The 24,642-nt window shown below is 39.5% G+C and overlaps 1 protein-coding gene and 1 long non-coding RNA gene across 3 annotated transcripts in view; one reads left to right on the top strand and one right to left on the bottom strand.

Annotated features, from left to right (window-relative positions):
• Nucleotides 1–7,175, bottom strand: part of LOC135202987 (uncharacterized) — a 29,960-nt gene extending 22,785 nt beyond the window's left edge. Inside the window, exon 1 of one of the 2 annotated variants that reach the window (XR_010311843.1) lies at nucleotides 6,521–7,175. This is a non-coding gene — a long non-coding RNA (uncharacterized LOC135202987). The remainder of the gene's footprint in view (nucleotides 1–6,520) is intronic. The other variant, XR_010311842.1, reaches the window with a different exon arrangement.
• A 16,435-nt stretch (nucleotides 7,176–23,610) lies between these two features.
• LOC135202993 (methionine aminopeptidase 1-like) overlaps nucleotides 23,611–24,642 on the top strand; it is an 87,962-nt gene continuing 86,930 nt past the window's right edge. Inside the window, exon 1 of the mRNA XM_064232538.1 lies at nucleotides 23,611–23,795. Coding sequence (XP_064088608.1) covers nucleotides 23,676–23,795 — 120 coding nt within the window. The 5' untranslated portion in view covers nucleotides 23,611–23,675. The remainder of the gene's footprint in view (nucleotides 23,796–24,642) is intronic.

Consider the following 24,642-nt stretch of genomic DNA (forward strand, 5'->3'; position numbering starts at 1 on the left):
AGAAATTCCCAAAATGAATATTGCCCAGTTACTCAGAAACATCGCTGAGCCTGAGAAGCGAATTGTAAGAAAAATAGAAAAACAAACAATACATAAAATCAACTTGCTTAATTCCGCCATTCTTTTTTAACAGCATTTGCCTAAAAGAAGGTCCTCTACCAAAATATTATTATTATTATTAAAAAATCATCATAGTAGCACGAGTCTTCAAATGGAGAAACAAATCCACAGTTATGTAAATGTACATATATTTAAATTTAAAAACAGCAAAGGATAGCTTTCGGGAATCTGTTCGGTTCCCCTTATCAATCTGAGATTGATAAGGGGAACCGAACAGATTCCCGAAAGCTATCCTTGCTGTTTTTAAATTTAAATATATGTACATTTACGTAACTGTGGATTTGTTTCTCCATTATTGTTATTTTTTTTTATCACAGTCCTCCAATTCGACGGGGTGTATTTATAGTTTGGGGTTCCGGGTTGCATATTTCCCAAGTCTGGAAGAGTTTAGGGATGGGGAAAATTAGGACCAATCAAAGCGCTTGGAGCTGATCCATGACGTCTCAAACCACGCCTTTTAGCTACACTCGGTCTCGTGGCCATTACTGCCAGTCACAATGCCGAAGAAAAACTTCCCCATTTCACAATTTACGGCTTGTATGACCTATACATTTTAGTGAGATAAATCTAAACATAATGCAGCACTAATGCAACCAACAATATATTTTTCAAATGAGATACACCGTGAAATATATTATGCGTTATTGGCTTCTCCCTCTTGGTAATGGTGCTCAGTGGCTCTTAATTCCTGCTCGCAAAGTCAATATTTACTGCATAAATAATATTTTCATTGCAAGTTGCTAAATTATATACTTGAAAATACGTTTTTAATGCCATTATAAAGATTTTTGATAACACATGGGATGAATCAAACAATATAGATGGTAAAATTGATGGCATGATAAAAATGATGGTATATGACCTGTAATTAGCACCACAGACTAGTCAGGAGGCCAATAACTTCGCGCACTTCGACTCCCATCAAGAATCTTGGACTTTGAATTGAAAGTGACGGTTTTAAAAGCATGGAGCATGGAACGTTTTTCAGGGCGTTACTGCCTGTTGTTTCAGGCTATAAAACGGTATTAGGGACAGATCTAAAATAATGGTTGCCTTATGCTTAAAAGAAATGTAGAGGATACAGTTTTGACGACAAATTTATGCACCTCGTAGGGGGATAGTGCCGTCAGTACACCTCATTCGGTGCAATGTAGGCATTTCTTAAGGTTCTTTGCAGCGTCCCTTCGGCGCCTAGCTGCAACTACTTTCATTCATTTTACTGTTACCTCCGTTCATATTCTTTTTCTTCCAGCTTATTGTTCACCCTCTCCTAACGATTGCTTCATAGTGCAACTGCTTTGAGGTTTTCCTCCTGTAACACCTTTCAAATCTTTTACAATCAATTTCCGTTTCAGCACTGAATGGCCTGACCTTAGTTGCCCCAGTGCTTGGCATAATGCCAAAAATTTATTTGTAAAAAAAAAAGAAAAAAAAAAAAAGAATTATCCACTTAATTTAAGGCATACATTTGGCCATTGAGTGTGAGCTTGGATGAAAAAAGTAGTATAGTACTCATATACTACCGTTATCCCGGGCTTATTAATTAATACATGTTGAATATTTGCTTAAAATTTACTGTTGAAAGAGTTGGAAAAAAAGTGTCATCCATATATATTAAAGCATATCACAGTTCTAATAGATTTATGCATTAATTCTGCTCTAGTTCAGCTTAGTAAAAAGTCTACTGTAACTCCGTAAATAAGTAGTGTTCTGTACTCCTATAATTGTTAAAAGTATTAAATAATAATGAAATACTCATTTTGATTCTTTGCACACAATGAATGGCAAGTACGAAAGGTTTGCTAAGAATATTAAATAAATTAAATAATCAGTCTTTTCTTTGTACACAATGAATTTTAAGCAAAAATCACGTAAGGGCATGCTAAAAATATTCTATACTGAATTATAGTATCACTTTTTATTTGTTTGTACACAATGTGGGAAAAGTAAAAATCAAAAGCAAAAAATTTTCAATAAAAACCTTTTATATATTTGTACACAATGAATGACATGGACCATTCAGGTAAGGACATCTGGAAGGTTTTGTGAAAACGGAATCCACCTCAAAAAGGCAATTTTTTACTACAACTTATGAAGTACACCTGGAAAAACAACCGTTTTCAGATTAGTTACTGACAGGATGAGTTTGTCACGTAACTATATTTGTTTACAGTAGGCTAACGTAGATCACCAAAACAACAATACCGTAGGTTTCCTAAGGTTTCTTTAAAAGCACATTAGCTCTTGAAATAATTTAATGAATGAAGCTGATACTCTGTCCCTGTAAATAGTAGGGACTATATCAGTCTGATTCCTGTTCATGGCCTAGAAATGACCAGTATATTGCTTTTATACAATGTGCAGTAATGTGCATTACTACGAAATAGCATATGTCCATAGAAATCCGTAATGTAAGCCTACTCCCTCTCTCTATCTTCCCCTACAAACAGGTCAGATGCCATCATTTTTACCATCTTGTATAATGTTTGATTCATCCCATGAGTTGTTGCAACTCTTTATAAATGGCTGTAAACATGCATTTTCATGTATATAATTTAGAAATTCGCGATGTGAAAATATTATTTACCAAGAGGGAGAAGCTAATAACGCATATTATATTTCACGGTGTATCTCATTTGAAGAACATATCGTTGTTAAATTAGTGCTGCATTATGTTTAGATATATCTAACTAAAATGCATTATGTTTAGATATGTCCAACTAAAATGTATAACTCATACAAGCCGTAAACTGTGAAATTGAGAAGAAAGTATTTCTTCGGCATCGTGACTGGCGGCAGTAATGGATATGGGACTGAGGAGGGAGCTAAAAGGCGCGGCTTGGGACGTCTTGGATCAGCTCCACGCGCTCTGATTGGTCCTAATTTTCCCCATCCCTAAACTCTTCCAGACTTGGGAAATATGCTTCCGGGTTGCATCCTGCCTCCTTAGGAGTCCATCACTTTTCTTACTATTTGCGCTGTATTATTATTATTATTATTATTATTATTATTATGCAGAAGATGAGCCCTATTCATATGGAACAAGGTCATAAAGGGTCCCACTGACTTGGAATTCAAGCTTCCAAAGAATATGGTCCTCATTGGGAATTAAGAGAATGTAAAGGGAAAGATAAAATAGAATAATAAACAGACAAAAATTAATTAAAAGGCAAGAGGAATAGCATTGGGAGACTTTACATGGATCATTCATCAACTAATCCATATATTAGACTTATGACTGAGTCTAATGTAAGGTCACATATTGGACTTTATCGCAATAGACAATAATCATGTTTGTTCGTATGGTGTTTTCACGTTGCATGGAACGCAGTGGTTATCCAGCAACGGGACCATCGGCTTAACGTGACTTCCGAACCACGTCGAGAGTGAACTTCTATCACCAGAAATACACTTCTCTCACCCCTCAATGGAATGCCCGAGAATCGAATTCGTGGGACAATAATTATGAAATTCTGAGCAATTTAGGAATAAATATAATGAATCAATTACATTTCACCTAAAAATGGACAGTATGCTGGCGCCTTCTGAGAAGAATTACATTACAATGGAAAAGAAACGTTTATTAAATGAATTTCATTACACCCAATCGCGACGCCAGAGAGTTTTGATACATCAATAATGCAACGGGAAAATAATGGAATCTGGGACAGATTAAAACTTCGTGTCTGCTTGCAGGAGACATAAGGAAAATAGCCCTTCCAGATAGGTGAAATAAAGAGTGAATTTGGAAAACAAATATATATATATATATATATATATATATATATATATATATATATATATTTATATATATATATATATATATATATATATATATATATATATGTATATATATATATATATATATGAATATACATATATATCTATATATATATTATATATATATATATATATAATATATATATATTAATATATATATATATATTTATAATATATTATATATATATATATATATATAGATATATATATATATATATATATTATATATATAATATATATAATTATATTTTTATATAATATATATTATTCGAGCTACAAATGTCCTTTAATATCTAATTCGCTCTACCTCGGAACTGATATATTTTCATATATGTAAACCAAAGGGGAATTTTTTAGTTGATAGTAATTTAGTCCCCTCATGGGATCGAACCACCATCCAGCGGACGGGGACGAAATCAGGACGACACTGACATTAGCGATTCGGCTAAACGGTGCGGTTATAAAAGGTTTATACCGTTTAGTCGCAAGTGCGGTTTTATAGGTTTATACCTTACCGATTCGGCTAACGAGTGAGGTTATAAGTTTATACCTTAGTGATTCAGCAACGAGTGAGGTTATAAGTTTATACCGATTCTGACCTTACAAATCACCGTCGAACTCGGTTATTCATATTTAGAATCGATATACAACCCTCTCTACCATGTTAGCCAATTCGAACGTTTGACGAACGTAGCCATATTATGAATAATTATCACATCACCGTGATTCATATAAATTACTCGAGCTACAAATGTCCTTTAATATCTAATTCGCTCTACCTCGGAACTGATATATTTTCATATATGTAAAGCAAACGTAGAGCGAATTAAATATTAAAGGACATTTGTAGCTCGAATAATTTATATGAATCACGGTGATGTGATAATATTATATATATATATATATATATATATATATATATATATATATATATATATATATATATATATATATATATATATAATAAATGTATAAATATACATATATGATTATGAATATATGTATATATATATATATAATATGTATATATATATTATGTATATATATATATATATATATATATATATATTAGTTTAAACCTATAAAAAAATTTAAGTTTAATACTGCCAGAACCCTCAACAGAAAGACTAAACAGTTTCATACTGACTGAATATGAGGCATTTTATACACATGAATGAATTAATGAATGAATTAATAAATATACAAAACATAAAAAATGATTGAAACTGGTGCAGCGAACATCTAAAAGGAAACAACATTCGAGCCAAATTAAAACTTAATAATGAAAGAAATGGAAACGAAATTTATGCCCTGAAGACGGTGCACTGGCATCGTTTAAGAGCCGCATCGCAAACCGATATTTGAATAGGTTCCTCATAAAACTGCCTACAGTAGAGTACTAAGTAAGGCCGTGTCTCAGGCCCGACACTGTTTAGTTCATAGTTTGTAAGCTGTCGAATGACCGTGAGTTATGGGAAAAACGGGAATTAGAATGTAAGCGTTTTGTAGATGATACGTTGTTTTATAGGATTCTTGACAACACTGAAGATATGATGACCAAAATGGTGGACGTACGGAGAGAAACGGTGAGTAGGATGGATAGATAAACATTGGAATCGAATTAAAGTATTATATTAAAGCAGTAAATAAATATAGAAATAATCGTAAAAATGATGGGGAACATGTCAGTAATCACTGAGAACTCTGAAATTTTATATATCAAATACTGAATATAACTCAAATTATGACATTAAAAAAAATAACTTAAATATGGAGACTTGGGAAATGTTTGTTAATTATCATTCGATCTCAAGACGTTATTAAGCCTAATGAGAAGGCAGCTAAATTAATAAAGACACTCCCATCCAATAGTTGAAGCAAGAGTTGAATATAAAGTATACGCATTTTGAGGGAATGCGTTTCAAATAAAGTATCAAAATATAAATATGCACAAGATCTTCAAATTATACCGGAAATATACCGCCGAAAGCGTAGTAGTAGTAGTAGTTGGCGGGATATGCCTTTCAAACGGCCGAATTGAAATGTTGTTTGCAATAGATTCACATTGAGTTCGCCTTTACGACGGCGCCTCAGCTTTGGAAAGAATCTTCGAATAATTCAAGGTGGCCAGAACACTCAGTGACTTTCCCCAGCAGCTTGGAAGATGGGAAAAGCTCAAGATATAATTAATACAGAAACTAAAGGCGCCTGTCACGGAAGAATAGGTTTATAGGCTATGAGCTTAGACACATAAATGGGGCTCACCTACACTAGGCCTAATGAGGGCCGAGAGGAGTGCTTCAAAAAAGCCTATATATGCCCACCTTGTGACGTGAACAGCCATCCTTAAAACCATTCACTTCCAGGATATGGAGCTTTTTATCTTTGGTTTTAGTGAGCACTTCAATCTGCGCACTTGTATGTCGCGTCTAGGTATACTGGTCTAAACTCTAAAGCATTCCGACGATAACCCATCTGAATCTTACTATGTTGACAATTTCAAAATCTCCCATGAACATTCTCGAAGAAGATACACTAAGTCAATATCCACGGAAGTGAGGATAAGAAAGACTTTAATAAAAACAGAGTAAATTCACCGAGAACGTGATGCTTTAATTACCTGATTCTAATGTAGAGAAGAAGAAGTAGCTCCCTGAAGCGGCTTATCCGTCTACCAGTACCACACTTACACGTCGAGCAATCCAGCACTTGTCTCCCGCTTCCACGGTCTGTAGGTATCCGCCGAACTCCTCTGGTGCCTGGTGGCAGTATCGGGTCAGTTGTTTACAAACGTGGCCTAGCAACAGTTCCACTTTCGCAAAGAGTTGTCAGGGATTCTTGCTAACTTTCTTCGTTTTCTTTCACTCGTTCGTTGTACGAAAACAATGGTCCTAACTATGCGTGTTCTTTAATTTTTTTTTTTCTGTGGTTCATTTTCCACTCGTCTTGTCTATCGACATAAATGGGTCCAGACTTTTCTCTTCCTAATGATGTTGAGACTTTCTCGACGAAGATCCACCAACAGGGAACTGTAATGGCACTACTCCCGTTCCAGATCCATTGAAAGGGAAATGCAGTTTCTGTCAGTAATTCTGACCCAATTCCAGAGAGAAATGAGTTCCAGTGGCAACCTAGATCCGGCGACAGAAAAATTTCATAGGTAATCCTCATCAAGATCCAGTAGGTACTAGTAGTATGGTTCCAGTTGGTATTCTCAATCCAGATCCAGCTACAGCAAAGTGTTCTTGGTGAACAGTATCCAAGTTCGTTAGAAAGGAGTTGCACTGGAAGTCTGGATGACGATCCAGAATTCAGGAGTAAGGGAAATCCAGATCCTGCAGTAGATAAAAAAAAAAAAAAAGAAAGCTGGTAATTGAGATGCAAATGCAGCGACAGGGAATTGCAATAGTAGTAATACAGAAGGCAGACAACTCTATAGCTTATTCTTCTCAGCTTAACCCCTAGTTGGGTCGCTGTTTTTAATAAGCCCTTTCCAATAGCTCTTCTCCCGTATAGGGTAGTAGGAACGTCAGTGCACCTCATGCGGTGCGCTGTAAGCATTACTTATAAGGTTCTTTGCAGCGTCCCCTGGGCCCCTAGCTGCAACCCCCTTTCATTCCTTTTACTATATCTCTGTTCATATTCTTTCCTTCCTTCAAGCTTTTCACCCTCTCCAAACAATTCTTTCGTAGTGCAAATGCGAGGTTTTCCTCTTGTTACATCTTTTAAACCTTTTTTATTTAGCGCTGAATGACCTGGTAGGTCCCAGCTCTTGGACCTAGGCCTAAATTTTAAATTCTATTCTATTCTACTCAGTAGTTCATATCATAATTCTGGTAGACGTTTCACATACCGATGCCCTTCTTGGCTCCAGCCCTCCCCATCTATCCGGGCATGGGAAAGCATATTTGTCTAGCTGTTATTGCGAATTGTAATGTCTGTATTGGTCTATCATTGTGATTCAGAACTTATACTAACCCTTAAAAAAGGTGTCCTTAACTTTTTTGATGCCTCCAGACCCCCAATGGATTGCCCAATATGGTTCCACACCCCCTTTGCTTGAGTCCACTTAAGTCCTATTTGTTCACAATATAACTTAATATACTTGCTATGGGTTTCACAGACGGTGCAAGCACGGTTTTCGGCTATAACTCTGTAACGAACACTCGTATCAGTACGAGATTTAGCTTCAGTGTATTACACCCAGTGCCGTAATATATGAGGATCATGAATCACTAATTGTAAAAAATAAAGTCACTTGTCCCTGTACCAAGAGGCAATAACTCGATTAGCCTGAAATGGATACGAATATAACAGTATAAAAAAAAGCTCTGCCTACCCTCTGCCTCCACCCCCACCCCGCTCCTCCTTCCTTACCTCACCTTTCTTCCTTCACCTACCCCCCCCCCCTCTCTCCCTCTCTCTCTCTTTCTCTGAAAGTTGCTTCAGTTTAAACTTATTTTGTATGATTTTTCTATCCATCTATCTAATAGTTTACATCGTTGTATATATCTAATGATCCACTCGGTTATTACCTGCTAGTTGACCGATTTATGCTTTGATCCACTCATATCTCTCTCTCTCTCTCTCTCTCTATCTCTCTCTCTCTCTCTCTCTCTCTCTCTCTCCCCGGTAGTGGTATAATATATATATATAGATATATATATATATATATATATTATATATATATAATATTATATATATATATTAAACACGCAAAATAAACATTCATGACTTACATAGATGTGCATCGGTCTAATCAAGGCTTTAACTCTAATGAATGTCCGGTAGAAAGACTCAATTTTTATTTGTAACACATTGAGTCACTATAACCAATTTGAAGGCAATTAGTAGCTTTCTCTTTGCTGTAAAAAGTTTAAAAGTCGCGTGACAAACGCATTTCTACAACCATGCCAACAGTTATGTACCGAGGTGGCCATCTCTTCTTCTCCGTATATATAAGTGCATATATGGCTTATGTCCTGAGTCTAAATGAGGATTGCGAAGACGGTAACCAAACACAAGTATAACAGTCCCTTTAACCATCAATCATAGTGCCTAACGTTCGACTATTCCACCATACATTTAAGTATCTCTCACTCTAATGAACGTTTACTATACCACTACCATAGAGAAGAGGGAGAGAGTGGATCAATGCATTAATAAATCTGTCAACTGGCACGTAACAACCGAGTGGATCATTAGGTATAAACAGCAATGTAAACTATTAGATAGATAGAAAAAAATCATTCAAAATTAGTTTAAACTGAAGCAACTTTCAGAGAGAGAGTGAGAGAAGGGTGGAGGAGGGCAGGTGAGGGGAGGGAGGAGGAGGGGGTTGGAGGTGGAGGCAGAGGGTAGGCGGAACTTTGCTATACTGCTGCGTTCGTATCCAATTCAGGCTAATCGAGGTTTTGCCTCTTGGTACAGGGACAAGTGACTTTATTTTTTACAATTAGTGTTTCATGATACTCTTATAAATTACGGCACCGGGTGTAACACTGTAGCAAAATGTCGTACCGATACGAGTATTCGTTAGTTATTGTCTAAAAACGTGCTTGCACTCTGCAACCCATAGTAATTTAATACATACTTTTAGATATAAATGGCTATAGTAGTTTCACATCACCGGTGCATCTGATGTCTAGGCCAGTCCCTTACGACGCTCCTGATTGGCTGTTGATAAGCCAATCACGACTGGAAACTCTCAGTCTCCCTTGAGAGTTCACATAGGCAGGATGTATGTTCCACCTCTCTTTAGAGATACGTCTTTCAAAAGCATCCCTCAGGAGAGGTGGAACATATATCCTGCCTATGTGAACTCTCTCGAGGGAGAGACAGAGTTTCCAGCCCTGTCATTGGCTCATCAACAGCCAATCAGGAGCGTCGTAAGGGACTGGTCTAGACATCAAATGCACGGCTGATGTGAATATACTATAAGAATATAGAACTCACAACAAAATCAAAAGCATTCATAGTTTTATTTACTTATTTACTTATACATAATGTACCAATGCATACATTGACACATTAAAATCAAATATATACAAATATCCAGAGGTCAAGTCCCATACCCAAAGCACGCGGTTCTCATATCCCCAAGGGATACGGATACCCCCCGTTAAAGAACCCCTGTCTTACAGCAACATTACGACCGTCTTATGTGACTATTCTCTTATAAAAATCCTTCTTATTTTTTGTCAACATCATGTTCAGGTAGATACCGCGGGTGTTACCAAGTCTTCAACACACGAGTAAAAATACGTCACAGATTACAGATTACCCCCAACGCCACAATAGAGCGAGTGAGTGCTGTTTTCATCGGTCGTGCTTTACGTTAAACACGCAAACGAAAAAAATAAAAGAGGTTCAGAAAGAAAGAACCATGTCTTTTATGTGTGTATTTGAGAACTGGTATGTTTTATTCAAGAGCTCGTAATGTAGTAGTTCAGTCCTAAGGTACCCAGTGTATAGGTCTATCGATTTTCAAAGTATAGCTACCAATATCACCATTAGTTGAGCGTGTGTGTACGAACATGGATGCACGTATTAGAGGGTGAGAGTAAGGATTAATTGGTGTTCATTGACTTATGAACGTTTATAATCGCGTCTGTAACTGAATATAATTGAAAAAAAAAACTAAATAACAGTTAAGGACGGATCATGTCAAGGTAAGCAAACCAACTATTTTGCAAGACAATATTATAACCACTTTGATTTTATATATATATATATATATATTATTATTATATTATTATATCTATATTCTATATATACGTATACGTATTATATATATATATATATATATATATATATATATATATATATGAATATATATATATATATATATATATATATATATATTTATATATATATATATACCCATATACACATTTTAATACATACATACATTGTATATAAATGAACGTGGTATAATATTGTCTTGAAAAATAGTAGGTTCGCTAATCTTGACATGATCCATTCAGGACAAATCACCTTTTTTCTGCGGTGAGATTTTGAAACTAAAGGATGAAAACAAAAAACAATAGGGCAAATGCCGAAGTTTAATGACCGAAACAGCATGGGAAGCATACAGAACAGTACAGATCCATTACAATCATTTAATAAAAGCAGGAAAATTCGAATATTATGATCGTAAAGTTTGAGAAGCAGCGATAGCTATGACGATCATGATCAACATGTAGCTAACATTTTTCTTGAATTTTTAGGAACAAATTTGAGAGTATTATTGTACCGTTTGTTGAAAAGAAAGACCAGGTTAGTATTCCTGAACCTGATACATGAATAGACCTAATTATATTTGATCGTGTAATGATAAAATGACATTAACAATGAGAGTACAACGATCTATGCAATTGATCCTGTGTCTAAATTTGGCTCTGTCGGCTGGACAATCTCTCGTGCCTAGCCGTTATAATTCTCAAGTTGTACTTAAGTACAACCAGCGCATCTGAGTGCAAGGTTCCATTATCTCACGGAGAACGTTTGTCATTAAACCGGTTACGAAAGGTGCGCTTTACTAGGAAAAAACCTAAGTTATGCAGAACTATATCGAGTCAGTTGTTCGTGTCCGAAATGCTACTCTATGTGACTTATTCAAAAGGTCAATCATTCACCTAAAAGAGGCAATGCTTTACCGGTTGGCCAGCTAAGTTATAGATCACTATGACCGACCAAGACTGCACTGCGTACCGTTGTAAAGTCTACGATAATGGAAGTGATTAATGGAGAGTAAACTGTAATCTGTCTCTCCAGCGCTCAAATGGACGATGATGTCTGGGTTATGGCACGTTTACACCTACGCACTTTTGTGTTACGGGCAGTTACGGCGTGGGTCCGCAAGAAGCCGCCAGAAAGCGCACCAAAAGGTAAGGACAGTGCTGGCGGTGTCTGGCGCGGTCTGCCAAAGTCGGCCAAAAGTCGTATAGAGCCGCCAGGTTTTTAAAGTTTTTCAAAATCTTGCGCGCCGTCTGGCGGCCTGATGAAGTCGCACGAAACCATAAACTATGTGGCGCGGCGCTGCAACAAAAGAATTAAGAACCTGCAGAGGTCCCCACAGTGCCGCACCACAGCGCACCATGCGCGGCCCGGTACAGGTTCATACCTCCCATGCGGGAGTTTTACAGCAGCGTGCAGCTCCCGTGCGATGGCCTTACGGCGCCTTCATACATGATTAATACATGGCACGCACATGTTGCAGGGTGCGCGTGCGGAAATGTTATGGCGCCTTCCTAGGTAGATTGTAGGGAAGGTTGCACGGGCAGCCTGGGGAGGATTATAAAAGGGGCCGGACAGAAATCGGAGCATCATTCGCGTTCTGACAGCCTGACGACACACATACCCAACCACTCTCGAGCCACTTGACCCGAAGATGCCTCTTCGGAAGACCACCCCTAGGCCTACCCAGGAGTCCCAGGACACCTAAGACATCCAGCCTGCAGAACCGGAGGAGATGTCTGACCATGATGAAGAGCTGCCCGTAGAGCCGTCCCTATCCTCACTTGTCGAAACCCAGGACACCACAGGACCGAGTGGTATTGTAGTGCAGCCGAAGAAATGATACCGCCCCAGCAAGAAGGACATACAAGACTACCCGTACACGCCAGAGGACAAGATGATCATCGAATTCGTCAAGTCACACCCTACCTTATATGACAAGAGGGACAGGCAATGGTCTAATCCGAGGAGGAAAGAGGAACTCTGGTGTGAACTGGCAGCGAATTTTACGAATTGCACCTTCCAGCAATTTCTGAAGTACTTCGAGGCCCGCCGTACCGACTTCAGGAGGATCAAGAAGAGGGAGCACAAGAGCGGGTCGGCTGCACGCCACAGGACAGCACAGGAGGAGGATGTCATAACTACGTGGGCATTCCTGGGAGGTCACATCGCCCACGAATCCACAATAGCAAGCATCGATTCTCACCTGTATCCTCCCACAGAACCGACGCAGACAATTCCTCCAGTGCTGACATGTTGGGCCTGTCAGCAACTTCGATCCAGCAGAGGAAGCAGTTGAAGCAGAAGAGACCCAGCACATTGACAGAGGAGCAACGGCCATCCGCCGACACACCTGAATCGACTGAAGCACTGCAGACTCAACTGACAAATTATGACCAGCATCAACACACTCATGCCACAAGCCCAGGACAATACTAATCGTGACATCACCGTATTCGTCCAGTACTTGACTCAACGTTTGGAGTACGTGCCTCGACGATACCAGAAGCCCTTCTTCGAGCAAGTGATCAAGCTTTGCCACAGTTTGGAGGGACCCGAAGAAGAGGATGCCACGACGAAAGAGGCCATGGCTCGAGGGGGGTTGTTCCCACTGGACGCCCACACGAGTTGAGAAAGGAACACAGACGAAACCAGGAACTACCACTGCTTCTGCACCCCAACCATCACACCAGTGGTTCCCATCTCAACCACAGCCACAACGTGTCTACTACCAATATGATCCCCTCCCTCAATAGCAGCCGCAGCCACAGCAGCAGCATTTCTCTCATCATCAGCAGGTGTACCCGACACAGGTGACACGGGTATCGACATCGTCATTCTTCCCCAGTGGACGGTCGACACCACTGAACTTCTCCCCTAGACCTTTAACTTCTTCGCTGTCGCCACTAGTCAACAGTCTCTTGGAGACTTGCGGCCCCCTACTCCTGGCGCCAATCTTGCTATCCCCAAAACTACTGCCGCAGATGACACCTCCACTTACGACTTGCCCATCTCCCCAGGTGAAAAGGAGGACAATGACCCCGACACAATAGAGTGATACAATAACACAAACGATGTATAAATAAATACACAATTTTTTCCTAATAATAAATGTTTTTGTATATTTTATACCATTTTTAATGTTTCTTTTTGTGATAAATATGTTGAAATATTGACTTGCATTTACATTTTCCTTATTGATGCTTAATTTATGTGTCATGACACTATAGTATGTGATGATATGATTGGGTAAAATGAAATTGAATAATGAAATAGCATGGACATAAAGAATAATAACATGAAGAAATATAACATGAAATATGATATCTGAAATATGAAATAAATAGAACTCAGAAAATAACTTGAACTATAGAATGAAATGTAACATGAAATAAATAGGGCCATCAAATGATATAATAACATACAAGGTAAAGAACAATAATATAATATTGAGAACATGATCAAATGAACATGAACACATACAAATGATAATGAAACAAATATTAACATTGACTGGACATGGTTATTAACAGAGAACAATGAAAATTCAGTAACAGACTAAAGACATATTGACTTCAGTTGATAATATATGATATTTGCAGTTGAAAATGTCTTGATATAAAACAAGTCACAACTTCATTTTCTTACATTCTATGCTTTTCATGTTTGTTTAGTAAGTATTTCTGTTATGTCCATCGTTTGCTTCTCATTTGTCTCATTATTCTTAATTATGTTATTATTACTTTCGGTTCATTATTTTCCAACATCATTTTATATATGTACCAATCATCATTCCAATACTCTCTATTATATCAATATTGTTATTAGTTCTTAGGACAATACAAAAGTATGGGAGTATAAAACAATGATAAGTACATCATGAACTTTATTTATAATTATGTACATTGGTTGGGTTAGGTTTTACATAGTTCTTTGGGTCCTCTAGTCGTCAGTAGCTGGTCGTCCTCGGGGAAACACCATTCGGTCTTGCCATTCCACTGCGCTTGCATCCGATGAGTAGTACTGGGCCAGGTAATCTATGACGGCCTTCGCTCGACATGTATAGTTCGGTCCCTTTCTTGCCATGAGTCGTTCCATGAAGTGTAGCGACTCCTGCCTCCAAGTACCTGGTACAACGTTATGGTGTTGGTCCTCATGGTCGACGTCGGTGCCAGCACATGAGTAGCATTGCAGTGCCAGGTTGTGCATGATGCATGCGCACAGTTATCTTCTTGCAAACCTTTACATCCTATTGCATCGTTGTCCCGAAGACTCACCATCTCATCTACAGCAGGCTTCATCATCCACGACTTGAGAGTGAAGGCATCGTCAGCGACTATGTGGAAGGGGATGGTTTGTCGTCATTGGGCAGATTTTTGTCTTGAGGGAGTCCTGCTCGATTGTATGTGATCGCCCTGGCCAGGTTGCACTTCTGACAGGTTCCTCCATCCCGAGCACCTCCTTCTGCACCGACGTCGATGAACAGGAACCTGTATTTTGCATCGGAGAGGGCCATGAGGACGATGCTGCGGAACTTCTTGTAATTGAAGTACAGTGATCCTCCATCTTTGGGTTTCTTGATTGCGACGTGCTTCCCATCCAGGGCTCCCACACAATTGAAGTAGTTCCGCTTTGAGGCGAATCGTTTTGCTACGTCGTTCCATGCTTCTGCTGTCTTGGGGCACTTCAGCACTTCTGGTTTGAAGGTGTCGATAATGGCTTGGCAGACTAATGGGATAAACCGGCATATGGAACTCTTGGAGACTCTGAAGCTGTATTGGAGACTTGGATAGTCGTTCCCACTTGTCAGGTGGCGGAGAGTGACCGCCAACTTGAGTCCCACCTCTTGTGCATTCTGCATTTTCGTGTCCTTTGAAATGGGCGTCAGCCTTTCGACCATCTCCTCGAACAATTCATGGTAGATGCGTAGGAAGTTCTTATGTCCTTTGCGGTCCTCCTTGTTCAGTTCTTGTAGCAGCTGGTCATAGTCTCCATGTAGTTGTTGCCGTGTCAGCCACTCCCGAGCCCAAATCCGCCCTGCCCTGCCGTCCTTTCTGCGTATTTGTCCAGGTGGGTGTGGCACTGTAGTACTTCCTCTCAACTCGGCGATGACCTGAACTGCACAGAAACATAGGAAAGCTACCAAAAATCTCTGGGTCTCCTGGGGTGAGAGGCTGTGGAGGTCCATAATGCATGCTGGCTGCATGGGCATGGAACGAAGGATGTGCTTGGCAGGCCTCTATATATATATACCCCTGGTTCATATCCGACACGGTGTGGCACGGTGCATGTGCAACAATCATGCAGCATTCCATGTCGTGAATCGTGCACATGTGCGCACACTCCGCAACAACACCGCAAGCCACCCGCAACACACCACTACATGGAGTAACAAAGCTGCTAGAGGGTGTGCCATGGCATATGAACCCACACAATAAAACTGCACCAACGCCGTAACACTGCACCAGACACCGCAACAACACGCCGTAACATGCCCGTAACACACCGCATGGGTCCACGGCATGCCGCCCAATAATGGCCATTTTGACTCACACCGCATCAATTTTCTGGCGGCTTCTTGCGGACCCACGCCGTAACTGCCCGTAACACAAAAGTATATAGGTGTAAACGTATCTTTACTCTTCAATTTATGAAATGTAGCCTTCGTTGAAATACATCTTGATGTTTGCTCTGTTAAAGACTTGGGATCGATTTCACCATTAGCAATCATTCCCAGAGTGGACTATTGCAACTGTCTATCATAATCTAATTGAGGTTCAACTTAGAAAGCTGTAAGATACAATAAATAGAGTTGCAATAATAACAAGGGAGTAGCACCTTGGAATAGGACTACGCCTAAGCTATTTTTTTTTCGAAGAGTAAACGGCTTGATTAAGCCCATCTGTCTATTCAGCGAACTACCATAAATTAAGACAATGTTAGATGCACTCAGTGCTTTAGTATCATGGAAATTCATACGTCGGTTTGAAAGTTGTTTGCGAAAAACACTATTTCATGGCCTCTTGAATACATATTTAGTAACTGCCTATCGCAGCTACAATAATGTTTGAAATATGCATCTTGCCTCATCAGTCTACCAGGACTGGCATCACAAAATATTTGAAAGACTTGCTGTACACAATATACCGACAGCGTATGAAGTCAACGCAAGACTATCTACAAATAATTTCGAATTATTTGAGCCAAGGTGCAAATCGAATGTTGGTTTCGACTTAGAGTCTTCAGAAGGATTACACAATTGGCGGCCATTAGATATTAAGAGGATTGAAAATATCAAATCTTTCAAGGAAAAGTAAATAAAACATTCTTATTTGTTGTCTTGAATTGACAGTCAACATGGAGTACTCTGCATAATTCTCCGATAAGTAAGTAAAGAATTTTGATATGTGTAGGAAATTAACAAAGTCGAAATTAGTGGGTCACGATAATCCCTACGATGAAAATCTATCTCAAATACCAGCCTAAAAACTAGGTAAAAAAGCCCCTTCACGCTTTAAATTTTTTGTACGTGGAAAATCAACGCATATATTTTCAAGTATTTCATTATTGTATTCGCCCTATCAGTGATAAGTAGCCAGCTCTGCATCCATCTTTCAAGAACTTCTTCTTGCGTCTACTGTTCAGATGTTGTGGTGATGAAATATGGAAAATAGTTTGAACTCTAGTCTCAGATTTAAGTATCCAAAAAACGGTTGGACGTTTCGTCGAAAAAAGCAGGTCTTTTTGCGCTTATGAAAACAAACTTGCATTTTTGTACGGCTTTTAATTTTTTTTTTAAAGAAATCTGAAAAGGGAAAAGAAGTACGGAACGTGACATACGAATCAAACAGCGTAGACATTGCATTAGGACTGTTCTAAAGAAATCGAAATGCGTAACGACTTAATGAAAGGGAATTTTACAGAATCTTCTGTAAATGAAAACCAAAGGACAAAAATATGTATCCTTACTGTGTACAGTTCACTGTTTACAGAAAACATCTTATATAAGAGGGCAGACAGCTAAGCAAACCAGACATGCGCTGATTGGTAACCTAGCTTAATTTTGCTATGATGCTGGTGTCAAAATCGTGACCGTAATATCTAGCTAAAAGAGATTTAGTTAGGAGAGGCGATATAGCCTGAAAAGGTATATGTTAGTTCAATTTTTCGGAAGTATTCTCGTATAGAATGCAAATCATCAGTTAGCATGAAGAAGATAAAATTATATTATGACATTTGCTGTGAGAATTTGGTGTTAAGGTCATGTAGACATAGGCTGCTTTGAAGGAGACTTGACATCTACCCAGGGTAATAAAGGCTCCTGCCCCCCGTCAGCCTCGTCCCTGCACGCACACGGAAAAGATTGGTTTTGAGGAGAGAAAAAAAGATATTATCGCACATAGACTGAAAGTGTCCCTCAGAGTAAGTGGGAATAGGTACGACCATACTAAACGAGAGAAATTTCTAACAGGCGAGCGTTAGAACGTTGGTTTATTGGAGAAAATGAGCATAAATGAAATAGAAAAGTAGGATTTGCGTAATAATAACGCACACTCAAGACTCCTATTCTGCAGGTCTTTGATACTGTCGAGAAAGCACTAAAAGACAATTATAAAATATAAGAAGCCTATTATTTTGAAAACGCACACGGCGACACGGGGCCTGCCAGAGAGGGAATCACCCCTGTGGATGGCAGTACTAAAACCAAAGTGAACAAAGTATATATATATATATATATATATATATATATATATATTATATATATATATATATATATATATACATACATACATATATATATATATATATATATATATATATAATATATATATATATATATATATAAGTGAATACCACAGGAAAATGATAGTCAGAAATTCAAGCGTTTTCGTCTTTACTAAGACATTGTCAAGGAGCGAACTAAATACATTTGGAGAGAAAGGTCTCAGGTACACAACAAGATCAAGAATACCAGATGGTTAATTATCAAAAGGGTGAAAATTAGAAGAGATAATCCAGGATTATCGGATATCACACGGTCACAAACCTAAACAGATTTGACCCTAACCGAAATTACAAAGTATCTTTACAGTTCAAAACATGTAAAAACTGAATTTATTAATTTTGTTGCTAATATTTATCCACAACTTTTTTTTATTATGAAAGCATCAAGTTTAAATAAGCCAAGACTTAAATTTAGAACATTCTATTATTTGACTTGATGAAATAAGATCCTATGATATTCCTTTTAATTGTGTCATTACATGGGATTAAGGCTCTTGCTTGACTCCAGTTAATAGGATGCTATAAATCTCTCATATGTACGAATAATGCATTCGATATTTGCCCAGTTCTCACAGAATATTGGTGCTGTTTGAGACGTTGTGAAAGAGATTTACCGGTCTGTCCGTAATAGACTTTATCAAACTTTTTTCAAGGAATTTCATATATGCAGCCTGGAAGATCTTTAGGAAAATTTTTGATTACTAAACTCTTGACATTAATATTACTGAAAACAACATTTATGTTAAAAAGCTTTAAAATTCTAGGAATATCTAAAAACCTTTCATCATAAGGTAATTTTAGAATGTTATGCTTACTAAATTCAAGTTTGTCATTAGTTGAATAAAATTATTTTCTAGCTCTTTTCCATGCCACATCTACAAAAGTCCTTGGGTATTTAAGTTTCAATGCAATACCATAAATAGTTTTAATTTCAGCGTCAATAAACTGCAGGCTACAGACACGTAAAGCCCTTAGGAACATCCCAGAAAAAACAGAGAATTTAACATTTTGATGGTGATCGTAGTAATGAACAAAAGAGGCAATGTTAGTTGATTTCCAAAAGACTGAAAAGGTGAAATTTCTATCATTTCTATGGACCTATGGACAGTTACATCAAGAAAATTCAAATTACAATTTCTTTCTTCCTCTACAGTAAATTTTATAGAAGGGACTAAATTATTGAGGTTATTAAGGAATTCCTAGAGATTTTCGTGAACTGGCCAAATACAGAAAATATCATCCACATACCTAAACCATATAACTTTTTGGGGCAAAATTCTTGGTAAGAGTTTTGTCTCAAAAAATTCCATGTAAATATTGCTAAGGACAGGAGATAAGGGATTACCCATAGCCAAGCCAAACTTTTGTAAAAAAAAAAAATTCCCCATTAAAACAAAATTTACTATCTTTGATACATAACCTTATGAGACTAATGAGGTTTGCTACAGTTAAGGGAATGTCATGACGTTCTAATTCATCCTCCAAATATTCAAGTAAATAATCTACAGGCACTTTTGTAAATAAAGAGACAACATCAAAACTAACCATATTAAAATCATAATTCAAATTTAAACTATTCAATTTGATTATAGAATCAACATTGTTTTTAACATTCGTGCTAGAAATGTTTTCTACCAAAGGAGTAAGAATTTTTACAAGCCATTTAAATAAATTATGGGTAACTGAGCCCACTGAACTAATGATTGGTCTGATAGGGTTATTGATTTTATGGGTCTTAACTAACCATACATATAAGGTACGGAGGTGCAATATATGTATGGTTTAGTCAAGACATAAAATCCATTCTCCTTTTTCTTTTGAAAAGCTATCCTCTTCTCCCATTGGTTGTTGGAATATCCCCTACAGGGAATGAAGGCGGGGCTTACCAGGAGAAAGCTTGAAAAGACCTTGAATCCAGGAGAGGAGCCCTCAGAGGAAGACGAGACCTCGCCTAGGTCAGACCACTGGCCTCTTACCAGACGCCGCTGCCCCTCCCCCCAACTCCTGGGCCTGGCTTTCCCATGCTTTGGGAAGCCCAAGTATATTTTTAAAAGTCCATAGTGGCGAGACTTAGAGGAGAAGACAACCAGCATCATCACTAAAGGTACTGTACGGGAAATTCCATTTCAACCAGGGAATTGTTTTATCTTTTTCTGTTGTGAGGACCAGAGATTAAGACAGGTAGCTGGGTACTGATGATTTATTTACAGACAAACTGGGTTGACATAGACAGGTGCGGACGGATATGTAGTGCAGTCTCGCACCGCAAACAGAAATGACTCTGAGACAGTAAATTTGTGTTTTCTTACAGACGTACATTTAGATATAATTGGGTGTACAAATAATGGAATTGCATGTGTTATACATCGGCAAAAAGGCCGCGGAACGCTCTATCAGACGGAAGTAAGAACAACGCGACTTGATTATTGAGTTCGATGAAAATAGGGAAAAAGCGTTGTCCTTACAAATACTCCGCCCCAAGACAATGATTATGGAGTAATTATTGGATGAGAATCTTGGAAGCAGGGGGCGACCCCGTGTCCTTGTGACACTTGTTGTGGGGCGTCCTCGAGTGTAGTCATTTGGTTTTGCTGATTGACAGGATGCCTCCCCTGGCGGTAGCCTGGGGGGTTCTACTGTATGCGGGGGCGACCAAGACTGCGAGAGAGAGAGCTGCATTGTGTGTGGTGGTGGAGTGGGACGGGCCGTGGGGAACCCCAGGTGCGGTAGCGGCATAGGTTGGGCTGAGGAAGTCCCAGCGCAGCAGCGGCGTCCTGCGGGCAGGGCGGAACCACAGGTGAGCAGCGGTGTCAGCAGGTCGAGGAAACCCACAGGTAGCGGCGTCGGCAGGCAGGGGAGGCCCACAGGCGTGGCAGTGGTGTCGGTGGGCCGAGGAGGACTACAGGTGGCGGCGTTTGAAAAGGTGAGCAGGTCCACAGGCGTGGCATCGACGTCAGGAAGGCCGAGCAAACCCCAGGAATAACGGCGGCGTCGAGGGTTTGAAGAGGCCCACAGGCAGCAACGTCAGGGGGCCGGGGAGGCCCACGTGTGCGGCAGCAACGTCGGGTGGGTAAAGCAGGTCCCTCGGTGTAGCAACGGCGTCGGCAGGCAGGGGAGGCCCACAGGCAGCGACGTCGGGTGGGTAGCGCACATCCCTGGGTGTAGCAGCGGCGCCGGCAGGTAGGGGATTTCGTCTGGGGACTCGCAGGTGTGGCAATGGTGCCGAGGGAAGCACTGAGGAGGCCCGCAGGTGCGGCGGGTCGAGAAGATATCTGGCGTCCCCTGGGTGAGACAAAGGAGGCCGCGACGTCGGATGGACGTTTTTGAACCGCCGCCTGAATTTTTATTGGCTGACCAGCACCCAGCTACCCGTCCTCGAAATAAACACCAAAACACGCTGGGAAGCAGTGCCGTGATTAGTTCGTTAATGGCGTTGGTGTAGTCCACGCAGTGGAGTTTTCAGAGACCTAAACTGTGGCGCCGTATTGAGTCCGTTAAAGGTTCTCTGAAGGTGAGCGGCCGTAATTAGTCCGTTAAAGGCTGGGCCTAAACCGCTGTGTCACCAACTCCGGGAGGTCACCAGTTGTGAGGACCAGAGATTAAGACAGGTAGCTGGGTACTGATGCTTTATTTACAGACAAACTGGGTTGACATAGACAGGTGCGGACGGATATGTAGTGCAGTCTCGCACCGCAAACAGAAATGACTCTGAGACAGTAAATTTGTGTTTTCTTACAGACGTACATTTAGATATAATTGGGTGTACAAATAATGGAATTGCATGTGTTATACATCGGCAAAAAGGCCGCGGAACGCTCTATCAGACGGAAGTAAGAACAACGCGACTTGATTATTGAGTTCGATGAAAATAGGGAAAAAGTGTTGTCCTTACACTGTATTTAATTTCATTTTCCAAGGCGACTTGTGCAGTGTTTCACTCCCCTTCGCCATCTGGGCTCAATTCTGTAATTACTCCCTGTGATTCTAGTAACATTCCCCTAGTGAATTTAAGCCACAAAATAGTTTCTGCTGTGTAAATTTCCCAGTCATTTCATTTCCCCCTGAGTGGCCTTTAGATTGAGAGAAAACAGGAATAAAGTTCGCCCTCGTGTGCCCCCCTGCCTTATGCCTATACCCCTCTATTTGCAGACAAACGCTGTGCCTGGCTGAGGTAGAACTTGGAAATTCTTTGAAGCTTGCAATTTTGCTCCGCTACGCAAATTTTCCTAAACACGTGGCTGTGCTGCTCCCACCACGTGTTCGGGTGGACTGAAAGAAGTTCACCTGCCCTTGTGTTCCTGGACCTCTGTAAGTTTATGGAAATACAGTGCTTTTAAAAACTAGAGTCCAGCTTTTATGTAAATTCCTCCCTCTTCAGTAAAACTGGCTTTATGCCTGAGAAGTTTAGTTTTCTTTTTTTTTTTTTCTGTGATCAAACCCCTCTTCCTCTAGTCAAGGCCTAAATTTCCAATGTAATTGTATTTTCTGGGAGGAGACGAGGTGGAATTTTGAATAATATATATATATATATATATATATATATATATATATATATATATCTGTTAGAAAGTTTAGGAAGTAATATTTTACTTAGTGTAAATGTCCTTTGGAGTTGTTTTATTGTTGGTTTATACATAACACGCTGAAAAGATCGAGTTCAATATTTCATGACTTTAATTTTCTGTCTATATTCTTGCTACTTATATACACGAGAGCGCTTTGATAACCAGCTGCTGTTTCTCCCGATTATTTTTTGCATGGGAGCCGTTACAAAGCTACACTCTCTATCCTCTCTTTCTCTCCCCACAACATTCTTCTGGCAGTATTATTAGTATTATGCATGCACGGGAAATCCGGTTATATTGCTGCTCTTTACTTGCCTCGGCTACCTTTATTCATGTAGTTTTTGCATATGGATGTATGATTAAGGGTCAAAACACCAAGTCGTCCATTCTAAAAAAAATGATAATAAAAGAGCAGTTTTGATAACCTTGGATTTTTTAACATTCGCTACCCAAGATTCTTCATTGTTACGCTCATAAACAACGCATTCAGCACGATTATGAGTAAAACTGACAATCTAAAAGTATGGCCATACATTTTCTTTCCAAGTTTGTATATTAATAAAGGAAACATCGTGACATGTGTCACGCGAAGACGGAGAAAAACTTTAGGCTCCTTTTCCCTCGCTGGCGGAAAAGGAGCCAGGGCGCGATAAGCGTTTGGGCTCGTCTCCCCTTCCAAAAACAAAGATGTCTACCGGCGGCCCAATGTTACACTTTTGCGAGACGAACGGCTGCACAGCTGAGGCCAAGTTACAGTGTCCGACATGCATCAAATTAGGAATACAGGGTTCATTCTTTTGCTCACAGGTAATTCAGTCGAACGTGTCCGCCATTCGGTAGAAGCCGTTATATGGAGACTTGTTATGTGGAGGCGGTAATGCCGTAGTACCAATGCCTTACGGTTCGTAGTTTTCGACAGGGTTCTTGGGGCACTTTTTTCCCCCCATGTCTCCTTAGGCAGTCTGTAGGACTCTAAATTTATACCTAATAAACAGATTTACCCAAAAACATAAGTAAATTCATGCAGCTTATACTCCGTAGCCGCGTAGAATGTCAAACCCACACAAGACTATCGGTGGCTTACGCTGAATAAAATTTAGGCCTGACATTTGCTAAACAGACATTAATACACATTTCTTTTCCTCATATCAGTTAGGAGCTCATTATGCAACCTTAATGGTCTATATTTTATGGCTTCACAGTTTTATTGCATGAGCTCGGCACCAATCGGCTGTATGAGGCCTCTGCTGGGTGAGCCATTAGGTAGGATAAGACACGAGTTTGTATTAGGCAGACTAAGCCATACTACGTAATTTTCTTGTCTTGGTCAGGCTAAGCCATACCAGTCTATTTGTCTTAGGCTAACCCATACCAGTTTCCTTATCCTAGGTAGGTTAAGCCATACCAGTTTCCTCATCTTAGGCAGGCTACGCCATAAGCCATACTAATTTTCTTGTCCTAGTCAGGCTAAGCCATACCATTTTCCCTGTCTTGGATAGGCTAAGCCATACCACTTCATATTAGGCAGGCTAAGCCATACCAGTTTGTATGAAGCAGGCTAAGCTATCCCAATTTACCTACTACTATATTGAGGCAGGCTAAACCACACTAATTTTCATGTCTTAGTCAGGCTAAGCCATACCAGTTTCCTTGT

The sequence above is a fragment of the Macrobrachium nipponense genome, chromosome 33 (assembly GCF_015104395.2).
Source record: "Macrobrachium nipponense isolate FS-2020 chromosome 33, ASM1510439v2, whole genome shotgun sequence".
In the NCBI taxonomy this organism is placed as follows: domain Eukaryota; kingdom Metazoa; phylum Arthropoda; class Malacostraca; order Decapoda; family Palaemonidae; genus Macrobrachium; species Macrobrachium nipponense.